The 14497-nt window shown below is 46.7% G+C and overlaps 1 protein-coding gene across 3 annotated transcripts in view; it reads left to right on the forward strand.

The window, feature by feature from the left end:
* ATRN (attractin) overlaps positions 1–14497 on the forward strand; it is a 152856-nt gene that overhangs the window by 67248 nt on the left and 71111 nt on the right. For all 3 annotated transcript variants that reach the window (XM_027660483.1, XM_027660482.1, XM_027660484.1), the window contains exons 16-21: positions 516–732; positions 2478–2663; positions 5048–5281; positions 5959–6096; positions 12024–12117; positions 14207–14259. In XM_027660483.1, coding sequence (XP_027516284.1) covers positions 516–732; positions 2478–2663; positions 5048–5281; positions 5959–6096; positions 12024–12117; positions 14207–14259 — 922 coding nt within the window. The remainder of the gene's footprint in view (positions 1–515; positions 733–2477; positions 2664–5047; positions 5282–5958; positions 6097–12023; positions 12118–14206; positions 14260–14497) is intronic.

Raw genomic sequence — 14497 nt, forward strand, 5'->3', positions numbered from 1 at the left:
GGACAAAGTGGGGAGGAGAGCCCATGGGAACATCATGAGAAGTAACAAGGAAGAGAGGACCTGAATCACTGAAGAATAAAAAAAAAGGTGTCAGTGATACCAGAACAAAGCAGAGCATCAGTGGCTGTGCTGAGGGAGGCTCTGCTTTGCAGTTACTCCTGTTTTAAGTTACTCCCTTTTTAAGGTGTTTAGTCATAACAAGAAAACCTGCTGGCGTTGGCACAACGTGCTGTGTAACCCTCTTGCTACCAGTACCTGCAGCTCTAAGGTTTAAAAGTGCATAAAATCATTTTAAAGTAAGTCACATTTATATCATCCAGCAGTAAAATAACATATTATACCAACAGAGCTCAAGTGCCTCTCCCCAAAACAAAAGTGTGCCAAAAATTACACTACCAGCAGAAATAGTCGTGCTATGGGATCTCTATATTAAGATTTCGTAAGAAGTTATATTTACTAGTTTAATTAGTGTTGATACACTAATTCAGATTTCACCTGCTCCTCTCTTTTCCCAGCCCAAAACTTTGACTCCGTGGGTCGGCCTGAGGAAGATCAACGTGTCCTACTGGTGCTGGGAAGACATGTCCCCTTTCACTGACACCTTGGTCCAGTGGCTTCCCCAGGAGCCCAGTGATGCTGGGTTTTGTGTCTATTTAGCTGAGCCATCCCAGCAGGGCTTGAAGGTGGCGACGTGTATCGACGAGCTCAACGGCAGCATCTGCGAAAGGCCAGGTGAAAACACCCCCCTTGGATTTATATTTATATTATATATATTAAAAAAGAAAAAAATATAAATATTCTATATTTATATACACCCAACTTGATTTATATTTCCTGGAGAAACAAAAAAAAACCCCTCCGATTTATCACATTTTAAACCTCCTGCGTCCTGACTTTGCCAAAGAAAAGTGGTTCTGAACCAGTATCTCGTGCAGTTCCTTGGTGCAGGAAGTGGAGATTTTAAAAATAGCTCAACATTTACACCCTCAACTGTAAAATACTTGAAGTAACATGATTTTAATTATTTTTCTCTCTCCGTCGCATACCTGGATGTGACATTTAGGTTAATTATGCTATGGAGCAATCTCCTGTTTAAAAAAAAAATAAAATAAAATAAAGAAATAAAAGCTACTTTCCAATTGAACTCCCCTTTCTCCCCTCCCCGGCTCCGTAGCCAGAGGAGGATTTTATCAAAGTTTGAAATTAATTGAGCAGGACACTTTGGAGATATGAGAACTTGGAGGAAAAAAAAAAAAAAAGCTATTTGCTTTTGGGAAAAGTCTTCCAGCTTTGTTGGAACTGCATATCTTTTCAGATGGCTTGGTCTGCTCATTCTCCATTATAGCTGATTATTTCTGAATACCAATTAGTGCCTCTTTTTAAGTAGTAAGAAAGTTGGTTGATTACATAAAATTCTGAAGTGAGAACCACTTGAAATGGTTCTTTGTGGATGTGCAGGATGCAGATCCCGAATGTGAACCTGAACTCCAAATTCTGTGTGTTTTTACTCGGTGTACTTTGATTTAAGCTTTAACTTGGTTTTTTTTTAAGTTATAACTTAGTCTGAGAAGTCACTTGAAACAGATGATAAAGTGTTGGCTCACACTGAAAACTCCCGAGTTAGTTCTGCTCTCAGGGCTTGTTTGATGTGGGGAACTGATCAAATCCCTTAGAACAGGTCCCAGTGTGCTCGTGTGAAATGTGGGGGTTCTTCCCGACCTTTCACTGGGGAAACATCAGCAGACCTGTAGAGAGATAAAGCCAACACTCAGAACAGCATTCCCAGAGAAGCTGTGGCTGCCCCTGGATCCCTGGGAGTGTCCAAGGCCAGGTTGGAGCAACCTGGGATAGTGGAAAGTGTCCCTGCCTGTGGCAGAGGGGTGGAACAAGACGATCTTTAGGTCTCTCCCAACCCAAACCATTCTGGGATTCGATGGTTCATGGAATGGTTTCTGATGCCCCTGACACATAAGAAGGATGTGGAACTGTTGGAGCATGTCCAGGGGATGCCAAAAAATTGATAAGGGAACTGGAGCATCTTCCCTGTGGAGACAGGATGAGAGTTGGGGTTGTTCAACCTGGAGAGGAGAAGGCTCCAGGGAGAGCTGAGAGCCCCTTGCAGGGCCTAAAGGGGCTCCAGGAGAGCTGGAGAGGGACTGGGGACAAGGCATGGAGGGACAGGACAAGGGGGAATGGCTTCCCACTACCAGAGGGCAGGGATAGATGGGATATTGGGAAGGAATTGTTGGCTGTGAGGGTGGTGAGGCCCTGTCTCAGGTTGGGCAGAGAAGCTGTGGCTGTCCCTGGATCCCTGGAAGTGTCCCAGGCCAGGTTGGAGCAACCTGTGCTAGTGGAAGGTGTCCCTGCCCACGGCTGGGAGTGAGGTCGGAACGAGCTGACCCTCCACAGTCTCTCCCAACCCGAGGCACTCCGTGGTTATCCCTGGTGAGGAACTGACCCTCTCTCTCCCTCCTTAGCCAACCACAGTGCCAAGCAGTGCCGCACTCCCTGTGCCCTGCGCTCGGCCTGCGGGGAGTGCACCAGCGGCAGCTCCGAGTGCATGTGGTGCAGCAACATGAAGCAGTGCGTGGACTCCAACGCCTACGTGGCCTCCTTCCCCTACGGCCAGTGCATGGAGTGGTACACCATGAGCAGCTGCCCCCGTGAGTCACCACCCCTGGGGCCTGAGGGGGGATCCTGGGGGGGTGTTTTGGTGCTAAAAGTCTTCAGGATGCTCGTGGGTTGTGCTTAAAATTCCCTGAATCCAACCCAGGTTGGATGGGCTTGGAGCAACCTGGTCCGGTGGAAGATTCCCTGCCTGTGGAGGGGGTTGGAACTCCATGGTTTGTAAGGTGCCTCCAGCCTTCCATGATTCCATTATTGTCTTTGTCAAACCCAAACTGGGGTTTACAGAAGTGTTTTGTTCTGAGGTGTTGTCTCCTCACAGCCCTACACCAGAAATTTTTCACTTCTCTTAAATAAATCATTCATTTTTTACCTCTCTTAGATAGAAGTGGCCGAGATTTGTGGTGAGCAAGATTTCTGGTGCTTTAGAATATCGCATTTTTTTTCAAGCTGAGGTGAAAGAGCCCCAAAAATCGAAGACAAATGAAGATTTAGAAGTTATTTATGTTGAAGTCCTTAACAAAATCCAAATTAGGGTTTACAGAAGTGTTTTATTCTGAGGGGTTGTCTCCTCACAGCCCCACACCAGGAATTTCTAACTTCTCTTAAAGAAATGATTGAGTTTTTACCCCTCTTAGGTAGAAGTGGCCAAGATTTCTGGTGCTTTAGAATATTGTGGTTTGTTTTCAAACTGGGGTCAAAGAACCCCAGCAATCAAAGACAAATGATGATTTAGAAGTTATTTATGTTGAAGTCTTTAACAAAATCCAAATTAAGGTTTACAGAAGTGTTTTGTTCTGAAGTGTTGTCTCCTCACAATCCCTCACTAGAAATTTTAAACTTCTCTTAAAGAAAGGATTCATTTTTTTACCCATTTTAGGTAAAAGTGGCCAAGATTTCTGGTGACCAAGATTTCTGGTGCTTTAGAATATCACATTTTTTTTCAAGCTGAGGTGAAAGAGCCCCAAAAATCGAAGACAAATGAAGATTTAGAAGTTATTTATGCTGAAGTCTTAACAAAATCCAAATGAGGGTTTACAGAAGTGTTTTGTTCTGAAGTGTTGTCTCCTCACAGCCCCACATCAGAAATTTTTCACTTCTCTTAATGAATTAATTCACTTTTTTACCCATTTTAGGTAAATGTGACCAAGATTTCTGGTGACCAAGATTTCTGGTGCTTTAGAATATTGTGGGGTTTTTTTCAAACTAGGCTGAAAGAACCCCAAAAATCTAAAAGCAAATGAAGATTTAGAAGTTATTTTATTTATGTTGAAATCTTTATCAAAATCCAAATGAGGGCTTACAGAAGAGTTTTGTTCTGAAGTGTTGTCTCCTTACAGCCCCACACCAGAAATTTTAAACTTCTCTTAAAGAAAGGATTTATTTTTTTACCCATTTTAGGTAAAAGTGGCCAAGATTTCTGGTGACCAAGATCTCTGGTGCTTTGGAATATTGCATTTTTTTTCCAACTGGGGTGAAAGAGCCCCAAAAATCTAAAACAAATGAAGATTTAGAAGTTATTTTATCGATGTTGAAATCTTTACGAGCTGAGTGTGAGCAAGTAACTCAAAAGTGTTGCAAAATAAAGGGTGAAGAAAATGGGTTTCAGGAACAGTCAAACAGTAGAGTAATGAACTTCCCCTCTTGCCAGAGGTCAAAAGTTGGAGGAAGCATCAGGCAGGAGATGAGTAAGCTGAAATAATGGAAAACAACATTTTTCTAGTACATTTTGTCCTATTTTAAAGGCAGATCTTATCAATTTAAACATAAAGACAGAAAACCTGCTCACTTTGCTGCACCAAGAATCTACAAAATATTTTTTTAAGGTGATCTGGGCAAAGGAATAGAAGAAGTTTTCTGTGTGTGAAGGGTTTGTCACCCCTGAAATCCATCCTCCATTAGAGAAAGGGAGGGTTAAAGGGTGGAATTTTTATTCTCTGTTTGTGTTCTGTGCTTTTCAACTCAGGCAAGTGCTTGAAATAATAGCGTGTGATGCTAAAACATGTGGTAGGAAGGGACTCAAAGTGAGTAAACAGGCTGTTTTTTTTTTAGCTTTTGCTTCCAGATGGCTCATTTTCTCATCTGATCCCTTGTAAATCAACGGGAGATGTTTTGGGGAGGGAACATTAACCTCTGGATTTAGCGGGTGCTGTGTAATGGTTCAGAAAACCTGCTGGGGGGGGGGCCTGTTTTATCACTCACTGATGAATGCAACCTTTGTTAGCTGGGATTCTGGAATAAATGTGTTGATAGGGATGAACATATGGATATATATTCCTGGGAATATCAGGATAAATATGGATGGATTGGGCGAGATAAATGTTGAGGTCGTAAAAGCCCCGCGGGGGTTCCCGCGTCCGTCGTTGCCTCGGGGTGGTGGTTTATTCCCTAATTTCGTGGTTTTTTGGGGGTTGTTTTGCAGCTGAGAACTGCTCAGGCTACTGCACGTGTGCTCACTGCCTGGAGCAGCCTGGCTGTGGGTGGTGCACGGATCCCAGCAACACCGGGAAGGGGAAGTGCATGGAAGGCTCTTTCCGGGGTCCCGTCAGGATGCCGAGCCCGTCCCCGACAGGGAAGCAGAGCCTGGAGCCCGTCCTCAATGTCAGCATGTGCCCTGTGGAGAACAGCTACAGCTGGTCCTTCATCCAGTGCCCAGGTAAATGGCCAGGCTTTCATTGGCCAACCTTGCAATTAAATGCGAAGGGAGAGAGTTTTCCAACCTGTTTGGGTCTGTGTTCCCTCCATGAGTAGGAGAGCATGGAAACAGGAATTGCAGCTGGAGATGCAGCTGAGCTGCAGAGCTTTGCTGCAGGAAGATTTAATTATTCGTTTTTCCTTTCCTCACAAATCATTACTGAGGTTTTCACTTTTCTTTGTTTTTTTCGTTTTTCAATAAGTGAAAGAGAAGCAGCGTTTCTGTGTGAAAGAAAGGCCTTTTAATGTTGATTTAACTCTTATTAACGCTCAGGGCGATTTTTAACTCATGTTTCTGACCCAAAACCTACAGGAAAAAGTGACTTGTGCTGTTGCTAAACACTCCCCTCCCCATTCCTTGTCACCCGTCCCACCAGCAGCTTCCAGTCCAACGTGCCTCTAATGTTTGGGACTTCAGTTGTCCATCTATTGCTTTTAATTCCAGATTTTCAATGCCCACCTCTCTTTTAGCTCGTGTATGATCACTAAGACTTCATTAACCTCTCTGAAAGATGTAGGAAAAGGTTTAATTCATCCTCTGCACAACAGACTCTCCTGAGGGTCCGTTTGAGCACAAATATTAAATTTGGGCCAGAATTGTCATCATTTTTCCTGTTTGTTTTTATTTTTCTTTTCCAGCCTGCCAGTGCAACGGGCACAGCAAGTGTGTCAACGAGAGCATCTGTGAGAAATGTGAGAACCTGACAACAGGCAAACACTGTGAAACTTGTATTTCTGGCTACTACGGGGATCCCACCAACGGGGGGACGTGTCAGCGTAAGTGCCGCCTCCCATCTGCCCTGCGCTGAACCCTTTGATGTTTTCCCACTCTTTGCTCTTTCCTCTTTTATGTTCACTGGAATTACATCCCCATAATTCGTGTTTTCCCTCCTGCCAGCGAGGCTCAGTCCTCGTTTCTCCAAATCAAAGCCTCTCAAAGTGCCGGATGAAATTCCTGATTTTTTTTTACGATGATTTTTTTTTTTCCCCCTCCTTTGTAAACCCGATGTGACCACAGTGCAAAAAGGGCTGTGTTGTAGGGTTTGATGAGCCTGTTTTGGGAAGGAAAAGCGTTAATCCCTCTGTCTCAAGCGGATTTCTGCTTATCTAAGTCCCACCTTCTATTCCATTTGGTTAATGTGGTGTGTGTTGATGGTTCTAATTGTCTGCTTCACAAAGGCTGCCCATGTTTCAGCTGAGGGCTTGGCTACATTTCAGTGGAGGATTAGGAGAACCCTGTTAAAATTGCATTTCGAGTTTGTAAAGCGTTGTGGGACTCTTTGGCACGAAGCTGTGCGAGATCCAGTTAACAAAGTGGGGAAAAAATGTTCCTTGAAAGGCCAACATAGTTAATATTGAGAAATGAACATGTAGGACTTGGAGTTTTGCCCTTCAGCCTCGTGACATTGTTTGGAGCTGCTGTGAATTTTTTGGTGTTGTAGCATGGAAAGAGCAGTTGTAAACCAGAATCCAGCTGTGAGAGGGAATGTGCAGATTGTGAGGGAAGGGGCTTCTTACTCAGCCTTAATCACAGAATCAGAGGATGGTTTGGGTTGGAAGGGATCCTAAAGATCATCTCATTCCACCCCCCTGCCATGGGCAGGGACACCTTCCACTAGCCCAGGTTGCTCCAAGTCCTGTCCAACCTGGCCTTGGACACTTCCAGGGATCCAGGGGCAGCCACAGCTTCTCTGCCCAACCTGGGACAGGGCCTCCCCACCCTCACAGCCAACAATTCCTTCCCAATATCCCCTCTATGCACTGGGAAGCCATTCCCCCTTGTGCTGTCCCTCCATGCCTTGTTCCCAGTCCCTCTCCAGCTCTCCTGGAGCCCCTTTAGGCCCTACAAGGGGCTCTCAGCTCTCCCTGCAGCCTTCTCTTCTCCAGGGAACCCCCCCAGCTCTCCCAGCCTGGCACCAGAGCAGAGGGGCTCCAGCCCTGGCAGCATCTCTGGGGCCTCCTCTGGACTCTCTCCAGCAGCTCCACGTCCTTGTGCTGTTGTTCCCAGGGCTGGAGCCGCTCTGCAGGGGGGTCTCAGCTGAGACAGGGGCAGAGGGGCAGAATCCCCCCCTGTCCTGCTTCCCACAATGGGGGATCAGCCCAGGGCATGGGGGGTCTGGGCTGAGGCGTCTCCAGCCTCTCACCCACCAACACCCCCAGATCCTTCTCCCAGGACTGCTCTACATCTATTCTCCCAGTCTGTGATTGTGCTGAGATTGCCTTGACCCAGGTGCAGGATCTGCACTTGTCCTTATTGAAAGGACAAGTCATGAGTTTCCCACATTCCCACCTCTCCAGCCTGTCCAGCTCCCCCTGAATGCTCCATCCCCTCCCTGCAGCCCGTGAGCACACCACACATCTTGGTGACCACACCACACATCTCAGGGTCACAACAAACTTGCTGAGGTACCTCAATCCCACTGTGTCCCTGTCACCAGCAGAGATGTTAAACAGCACCATCCCCATGGATTCTGCTAATGGAATATCACTGGGTGGAGTGAGATAGGGCTGGAAAGGTAGAACAGACATCCCAGTGCTAGTGACAGAGCAGTGGCAGTGCTGCCATGAAATGAGTGTGGGTGGTTTGCAGCCATCCTGGAAGAAGGAGGTGAAGGTGATTAATGAGTGGACATTGAAGAGTTTGAGTTTCTCCTTTCAAGTGTGGAGACAATCCAGTAGAAAATCCTTGGATATTCATTGAATGTGTTTACTGGGAGTAGCACCGACCTCTTGGATGAAGAGGAGAGTCCGTAGGTGGAACATGAACATCCTATTTCCCCAAGCAAGAGCGAGGTGGTGATGTTTGGGGCTACAGAAACCTTCCCAGTGGGCAGATTCCTGGAAGCAGGGGGGGGAAATAATACAGGGATGTGTCTGCCTTCCTTAGAGAAAAGGGTTTTACAACACAGGTACAAAGGAGAAGGTGTTTCTGACACTTGATTTCATGACATTATCTGGCAGATTAAACACCGCTGATACTCGTAAACTCATTTCGGGTGGAGATAATTTGAAGTGCAGGGATGAATAAATTGAGGCCGAGTTGCCTGAGAAGATACAAAATCCTTCCCTGAGCTTTCAGTTTAATCACTGGATCACAACGTGCCTGGTGGAAGGTGTTGCTTTTCCGTGCGTGTGGAGATGGAGAGCGAGTTCTTTGGACTCTCCCTCGCAAGGATTGTCCCGAAACAGTTTGTTGTTGAGGTAATGAATGACAGGCTGAAATCATCCAGATGCCCGAAAAACAAATTAGAAAACGTGTTGAGGGACTGTGGAGCAGCTTTCAGTCCTTATCTGATGGAACAGCAGCTCATGGCACAAGTGCTTTGCTCTCCGGCGCTCTGGGCCCGGGGTTTTAATTTGCTGTGATTTAACGCTATTTATGGGGAAGGCAGAAGGGAGAGGGAAGCAGGAGGCTGGGAAAGGCCAAGGAGAGCAAATCATCCTGTCTGATGCAGCCAGGGTGACTCCTGCCCATCAGTCATTTCTGCTCAGTGGAAAGCTTTCCAGAGGGGAATTGTTCAGATAAGGGTTGCCTGATGGGCTGCAGAGCCATCTCCTGCTTCCCCCCCTCCTCTGAGCCACATCCCTCCTTCCTTTCCCATTAATAATGTGCTGATTCCACTCTTTTTGTGTATTTGTGAGCCATGTTTTGTGCTGCTCTACGTTCAGAGCCCACGGTCCCATCCGTGCTGGAGATGGTTGTTGTACATTCCAACCTGACACAAAAATATCCCTGTGTTTGCACACTCACTGATAGTGTGAGGCATCATGGATCCTTAGGATCGTGATCCATAGGATCATGGAATGAGTTGGAAGGGATCTTAAAGCCCATCCAGTTCTACCCCCTCCCGTGGGCAGGGACACCTTCCGCTGTCCCAGGTTGCTCCAGCCTGGCCTTGGACACTTCCAGGGATCCAGGGGCAGCCACAACTTCTCTGCCCAACCTGTGCCAGGACCTGCTCACCCTCCCAGCCAACAATTCCTTCCCAATATCCCATCTAATCCTACCCTCTTGTAATTTAAAGCCATCACCCCTTGTTCCATCACTAGGTACCCCTGTAAAAATCGCAACACAAGGTTATATCCCTTTGTATTGGAAAAATGTTGACAAGCTGCAGTTATTTCCCTGAAAGGATTGTTTACATCCCATGCCTGGTGTTGGCAGAGCTGGGCAGGTAATGCCTAAATGGCAGGTAAATCACTGCTCAGAGGTTGCTTTTAGGAGGTGTCCAAGTCGAGGAGTGTTAATCAGGAAGGGCAGGAAACGCAGCACATCAAATGTAAAAATAGCTGCAAGGTGCTTTCTCTGCATTCAGGAGGTTTTTTTTGAATTCTCTGATTAAAGTTCCCCATGAAAATATGCTGGTGGGAGATAAGGACGTTATTTGCAAGCCAAGGGAAGGCTCTATTATGCCAGGGATCAGATTGTGGCTGCGGCAGCGCTTCCCAACACTTCCATGGAGCCTTTGCTGGTGGCCCAGGAGCTGCTGGTGCTGTGTCCTGCCTGTTCCCTCCCTCCCAGGGCTCCCCCAGGCCTTGGAGGGCAGGTAGAGCACGTGGGATGGAAAAATGGCCTTGGGCTGGTGGGTGATGGTGTTTCCATGGGGAAACTGGGATGTCAGAAATGCGGGAAGAGGAGTAAAGATCCCTGTGTCCATCTCTGAATGACTCTGTGACCTGTGGTTTGTGGAGAAGGTGGAAGGAGAGTCATCATGGGGTGGTTCTGCATCAAACTCTTACCAGCATTCACAGGCAAAAAACCAGTTCCAAAAAATTTTGGCTTTTCTGCTCTGGCATCTCTGACTCTGGAGGGAAGTGGCCATTTGGAGACTCCAGTGAGGACATCCAGTACATTTTATCCACAGTTTGTTTCCCAGGGTCATAGTTCTTTGAAAAACCACTCGAAGATGTCTTTTTGTGCAGATTCCAACCCTTCAGTAAATAATCTCTAGTTGTAGGCTTGGTGGAAAACAGATAAAGAAATAGATTCTCTTGTTGTAAATGGAGATATTTGAGTGTTCAGGCTTCTTGATAAGCACGAGGCTGAAGAGCAGGGAGGGGGGGAAACATTAATGTTAATGCTCAAGATGCTGCAATCTGCCTCTAAACAGCATGGAACTTAAAAATTAGGAGAAATTTTATGTGTGTTCGTGTTGAATATTGATCTGACATCGTTTTGCTTCCCTCGTGCAAAGCAGGAGGAAGAAAGTACAAGACATTCTCAGCAGTACTGAGGCTTATTTTTCTTTAAGTGCCACTAATGAAAAGTGTGTTTCCCTTCACAGAAGACAATTATTTTGTCGAATTTTCATTCAGGCTCCTTGTTCCCACAATAAGCCTTTATGCTTCTTCCTATTTTGCTCCGTGTTGCTGCTAGGAAACCACTCACCCACCTCTGAGAGGCACAATTAAGTGTCCCTGATACAATATTCTTCCATTATGTGCCAACAGAAAGAAAGGGGACATCAAAAAGGAGCCCTAAAAAAAGGTCAAAAGCTGGCAGGAATATTCAGGATGGGGACTTGGTGTCTAAGAATCTGCTGGTACCTTGAGTACCACATTAATGAGAAGGATTATATCTCTTAACGAGGAGGCTCTAGACCTTAAAGCAGCCTGTTCCCAGCAAGCTCAGGGGTCATAAACAAGGGACTTTCTCTTTGTGCACTTTTTTCTTTCTTGTTTTGTACCCTCTCCCGTGCACAGCTCCAGGTGGATGCACCTTCACTGGGAGAACAATTCCTTAAAGGCTGAAAAGTTGTTCTCTCCACTCTTCTCCACGTGACATCCGGGACAACTGGTTGTGTTGGTTTTGTTCCAATTTGTTGATTTGGTTTTAGGTTGTTTTTTTGGTGGTTTTTGTTGTTTGTTTGTTTTTTATGTTCCTCCTCTCCACCTTTATGAATAAAGGTGTCAAAGTGTGTCAACATGAGCATTTAGTTTGAACCAGGAGCGTTTTTGGGAAGTAAATCTCCCGTGTGTCCCCACCGTGGGACCTTGGGTTGAATCTCCAGCAAACTCGGGTCTATCTCTATATAAGCTGGGCTGTTTTGGGCAGGCCCTAAGCCTGAGGGAAGTCCAGAACTGTGCTGATTTTCTTAAACCACGACCCCCTGACATTAATCTCGAAGTTATCCTAAAATATTTTGGGGAGTGTGCCCCAAATTCCAACTTGGACATCATCTTCTTGGCACCAGATGTTTTCTGCTGACACTGTTGATAAGGATGTTATTTTCTCAATAGGACTATTGAGATATTATTTTTCCTATTTATTTATTTCTAGAAAAGGCCCTAAAAGCCCCACCAGCTTTGCTTTAATTTCCAAACTCTTCTCTCAAGAGTTCTGAGTTTGGCTGAGGTGTCTTAGCAAGCCCAAAACTTCTCCAAACATTATTCCCCTTGCCAGTCATGACATCCCCACTGCCGTGTGTCAACGGGAGAGGAAGTTAAATAAATTTTTGAGGCTAAAAATCTCAGTCAGGTGATGATTTCCTACAAACATCAGTGCTGGGGCCGCGCTCGCTGTGTTTTGACGCAGGGTTCTATTTTTGGCTGCACAAAAGGGAAGCAAAGAGCACCAAATGGGTTTTCATCTGCATGTTAATTGTTGGTGTAGCTCAGTTTGGCAGCTGAAGGACTTAATTGCTGTCGAGTTTGTTCCTCTTGCCTGGCTCAGTGTTGTGTCTTCTCCCCCCTCTGCTCCACAGCCTGCAAGTGCAACGGCCACGCGTCCGTCTGCAACACCAACACCGGCAAGTGCTTCTGCACCACCAAGGGGATAAAAGGAGATGAGTGCCAGCTGTGAGTTTGTTTCTTTGTTGTTTGAAATCAGAAAGTCGTGCTGGTCCCACCATGGAACCCCCCCTGTCCCACCGTGGACCCTCCCTGTCCCACCGTGGAACCACCTTGTCCCACCATGGAACTTCCCTTGTCCCACCATGGAACTTCCCTTGTCCCACTCTGGAATCCCCCCCTTGTCCCACCATGGAACCACCTTGTCCCACCTTGGAACCCCCTTGTCCCACTATGGAACAATCTTATCCCACCATGGAATCCCCCTGTGCCACCATGGAACCACCTTGTCCCACCATGGAACTTCCCTTGTTCCACCAAGAAACATCCCCCTTGTCCCACTATGGAACCCTCCTGTCCCACCATGGAATCCCCTTGTCCCACCATGGAACAATCCCTGTCCCACCATGGAATCCCCCTGTACCACCATGGAATCCCCTTGTCCCACCATGGAACCCTCCCTGTCCCACCATGGAACCCTCCCTGTCCCACCATGGAATCCCCCTGTACCACCATGGAATCCCCCTGTACCACCATGGAATCCCCTTGTCCCACCATGGAACAATCTTTTCCCACCATGGAACAATTCCTGTCCCACCATGGAACAATCCCTGTCCCACCATGGAACCCTCCTGTCCCACCACGAAACAATCTTTTCCCACCATGGAACAATCCCTGTCCCAGCATGGAACCCCCTTGTCCCAGCATGGAACCATCTTGTCCCACCATGGAATCCCCCTCTTGTCCCACCATGGAACAATCTCGTCCCACCATGGAACGCTCCTGTCCCACCCTGGAACCCCCCTGTCCCACCATGGAGTCCCCCCTTTTTCCCAGCATGGAACCCCTCCCTCTGTTTCTTCCTGGTGCTGTTCCTGGTGTCTCTGCTCATGTCTCCCTGCTGATGGTCCAGTGACTGCTCTGAGGGTGCAGCCAGCTGCGCTTCCCCTGGGGGATGTCTGGAAGGATCCTGAAGAATTCCGTTTTTAAGAACATTTCAGCTGGGAACGTTACACAGAAGGGATGGAGAAGTGAAGTGCCCACCCCCCAAACTATACATGGAATCACAGCATGGTTTGGGTTGGAAGGGACCTTAAAGATCATCTCATTCCATGAGATGGGTTGTTCCATGAGCCATGGGCAGGGACACCTTCCACTATCCCAAGTTGCTCCATCCTGGCTTTGGACACTTCCAGAGATCCAGGGGCAGCCACAGCTTCTCTGCCCAACCTGGGCCAGGGCCCCCCCACCCTCACAGACAACAATCCTAAGCCTGTCCTCTGTCCATGGGAAGCCATTCCCTGTGTCCTGTCCCTCCATCCCTTGTCCCCAGTCCCTCTCCAGCTCTCCTGGAGCCCCTTCAGGCCCTGCAAGGGGCTCTCAGCTCTCCCTGGAGCCTTCTCTTCTCCAGGGGAACCCCCCAGCTCTCCCAGCCTGGCTCCAGAGCAGAGGGGCTCCAGCCCTGGCAGCATCTGCAGGGCCTCCTCTGGACTGGCTCCACATTTTTTTCTCCCTCAGTAGTTCCTCTTTAATTGGGGGATTTTACTGCCTGTGCTCCCTGGGCTGGGCGAGCGTAAATATCCCTGAAAATGAGTCTTTGACATTCAGGCGGTTTAATGGAGCAGTTTTAGAGCAACAAATTTGCTGGAGGTTTCTCTGTAACAAAACAGAAATGCTTTTAGTGCAATGTTAGTGGAAATAATTTAATTCCAGAGGATTTCATTGCCAGGTTTATTTTTGAAAGCGTCGCTCGCGCGAGCGAACTTTTGTCGGAGAGATCCTGGAATAGCCATAAATGTAAATGGAAATTAGTTTCTGACTGAGCTAATCCAGTTCCATGCTTTGTGAAGAGCTAATAAATACCAAGTGGATGCAAAGGTTGATATCCAGAATTTTATGTTTCATTTTTTATCCCATACGAGTTTAACTCGCAGAGAACGTGGAGTTTCTTCCTCGAGCCCAGCACAGCTCAGACATTGATCTTTAATCATTGCTGTTATCAGCACAGGTTGTGTTTTCTGATATTTTAGTGGCTGGGAATAAATAAAACTACCAAAAAAAAAAATCCATTTATTAAAAAATGTGTTTTCTTTTTTAGGTGTGAAGTCGAAAACAGATATCAGGGAAATCCTCTCAAAGGAACGTGTTACTGTGAGTACCCCTGGGACTGTGTTTGCAGATAAAAAATGTGCTTGAAGTTTAAAATACTTTGTTTCAGTTGTCTTAGCCTGTGTTTAAAATATGGGGGATTAAGGGAAGGACTGAAAAACAGCTCGAAAAAAGCCTAATTTTTCTGAAAAGTATTGTTTAAAGAGAATGAAAATGCTTTTCTTGATAAGGTCCTTGTGATGGTTGGATCGTTTGAACAAAGTTTTGGATGTTTCTCACG

The sequence above is a fragment of the Corapipo altera genome, unplaced genomic scaffold, assembly GCF_003945725.1.
Source record: "Corapipo altera isolate COAL_440 unplaced genomic scaffold, ASM394572v1 295, whole genome shotgun sequence".
NCBI lineage: Eukaryota > Metazoa > Chordata > Aves > Passeriformes > Pipridae > Corapipo > Corapipo altera.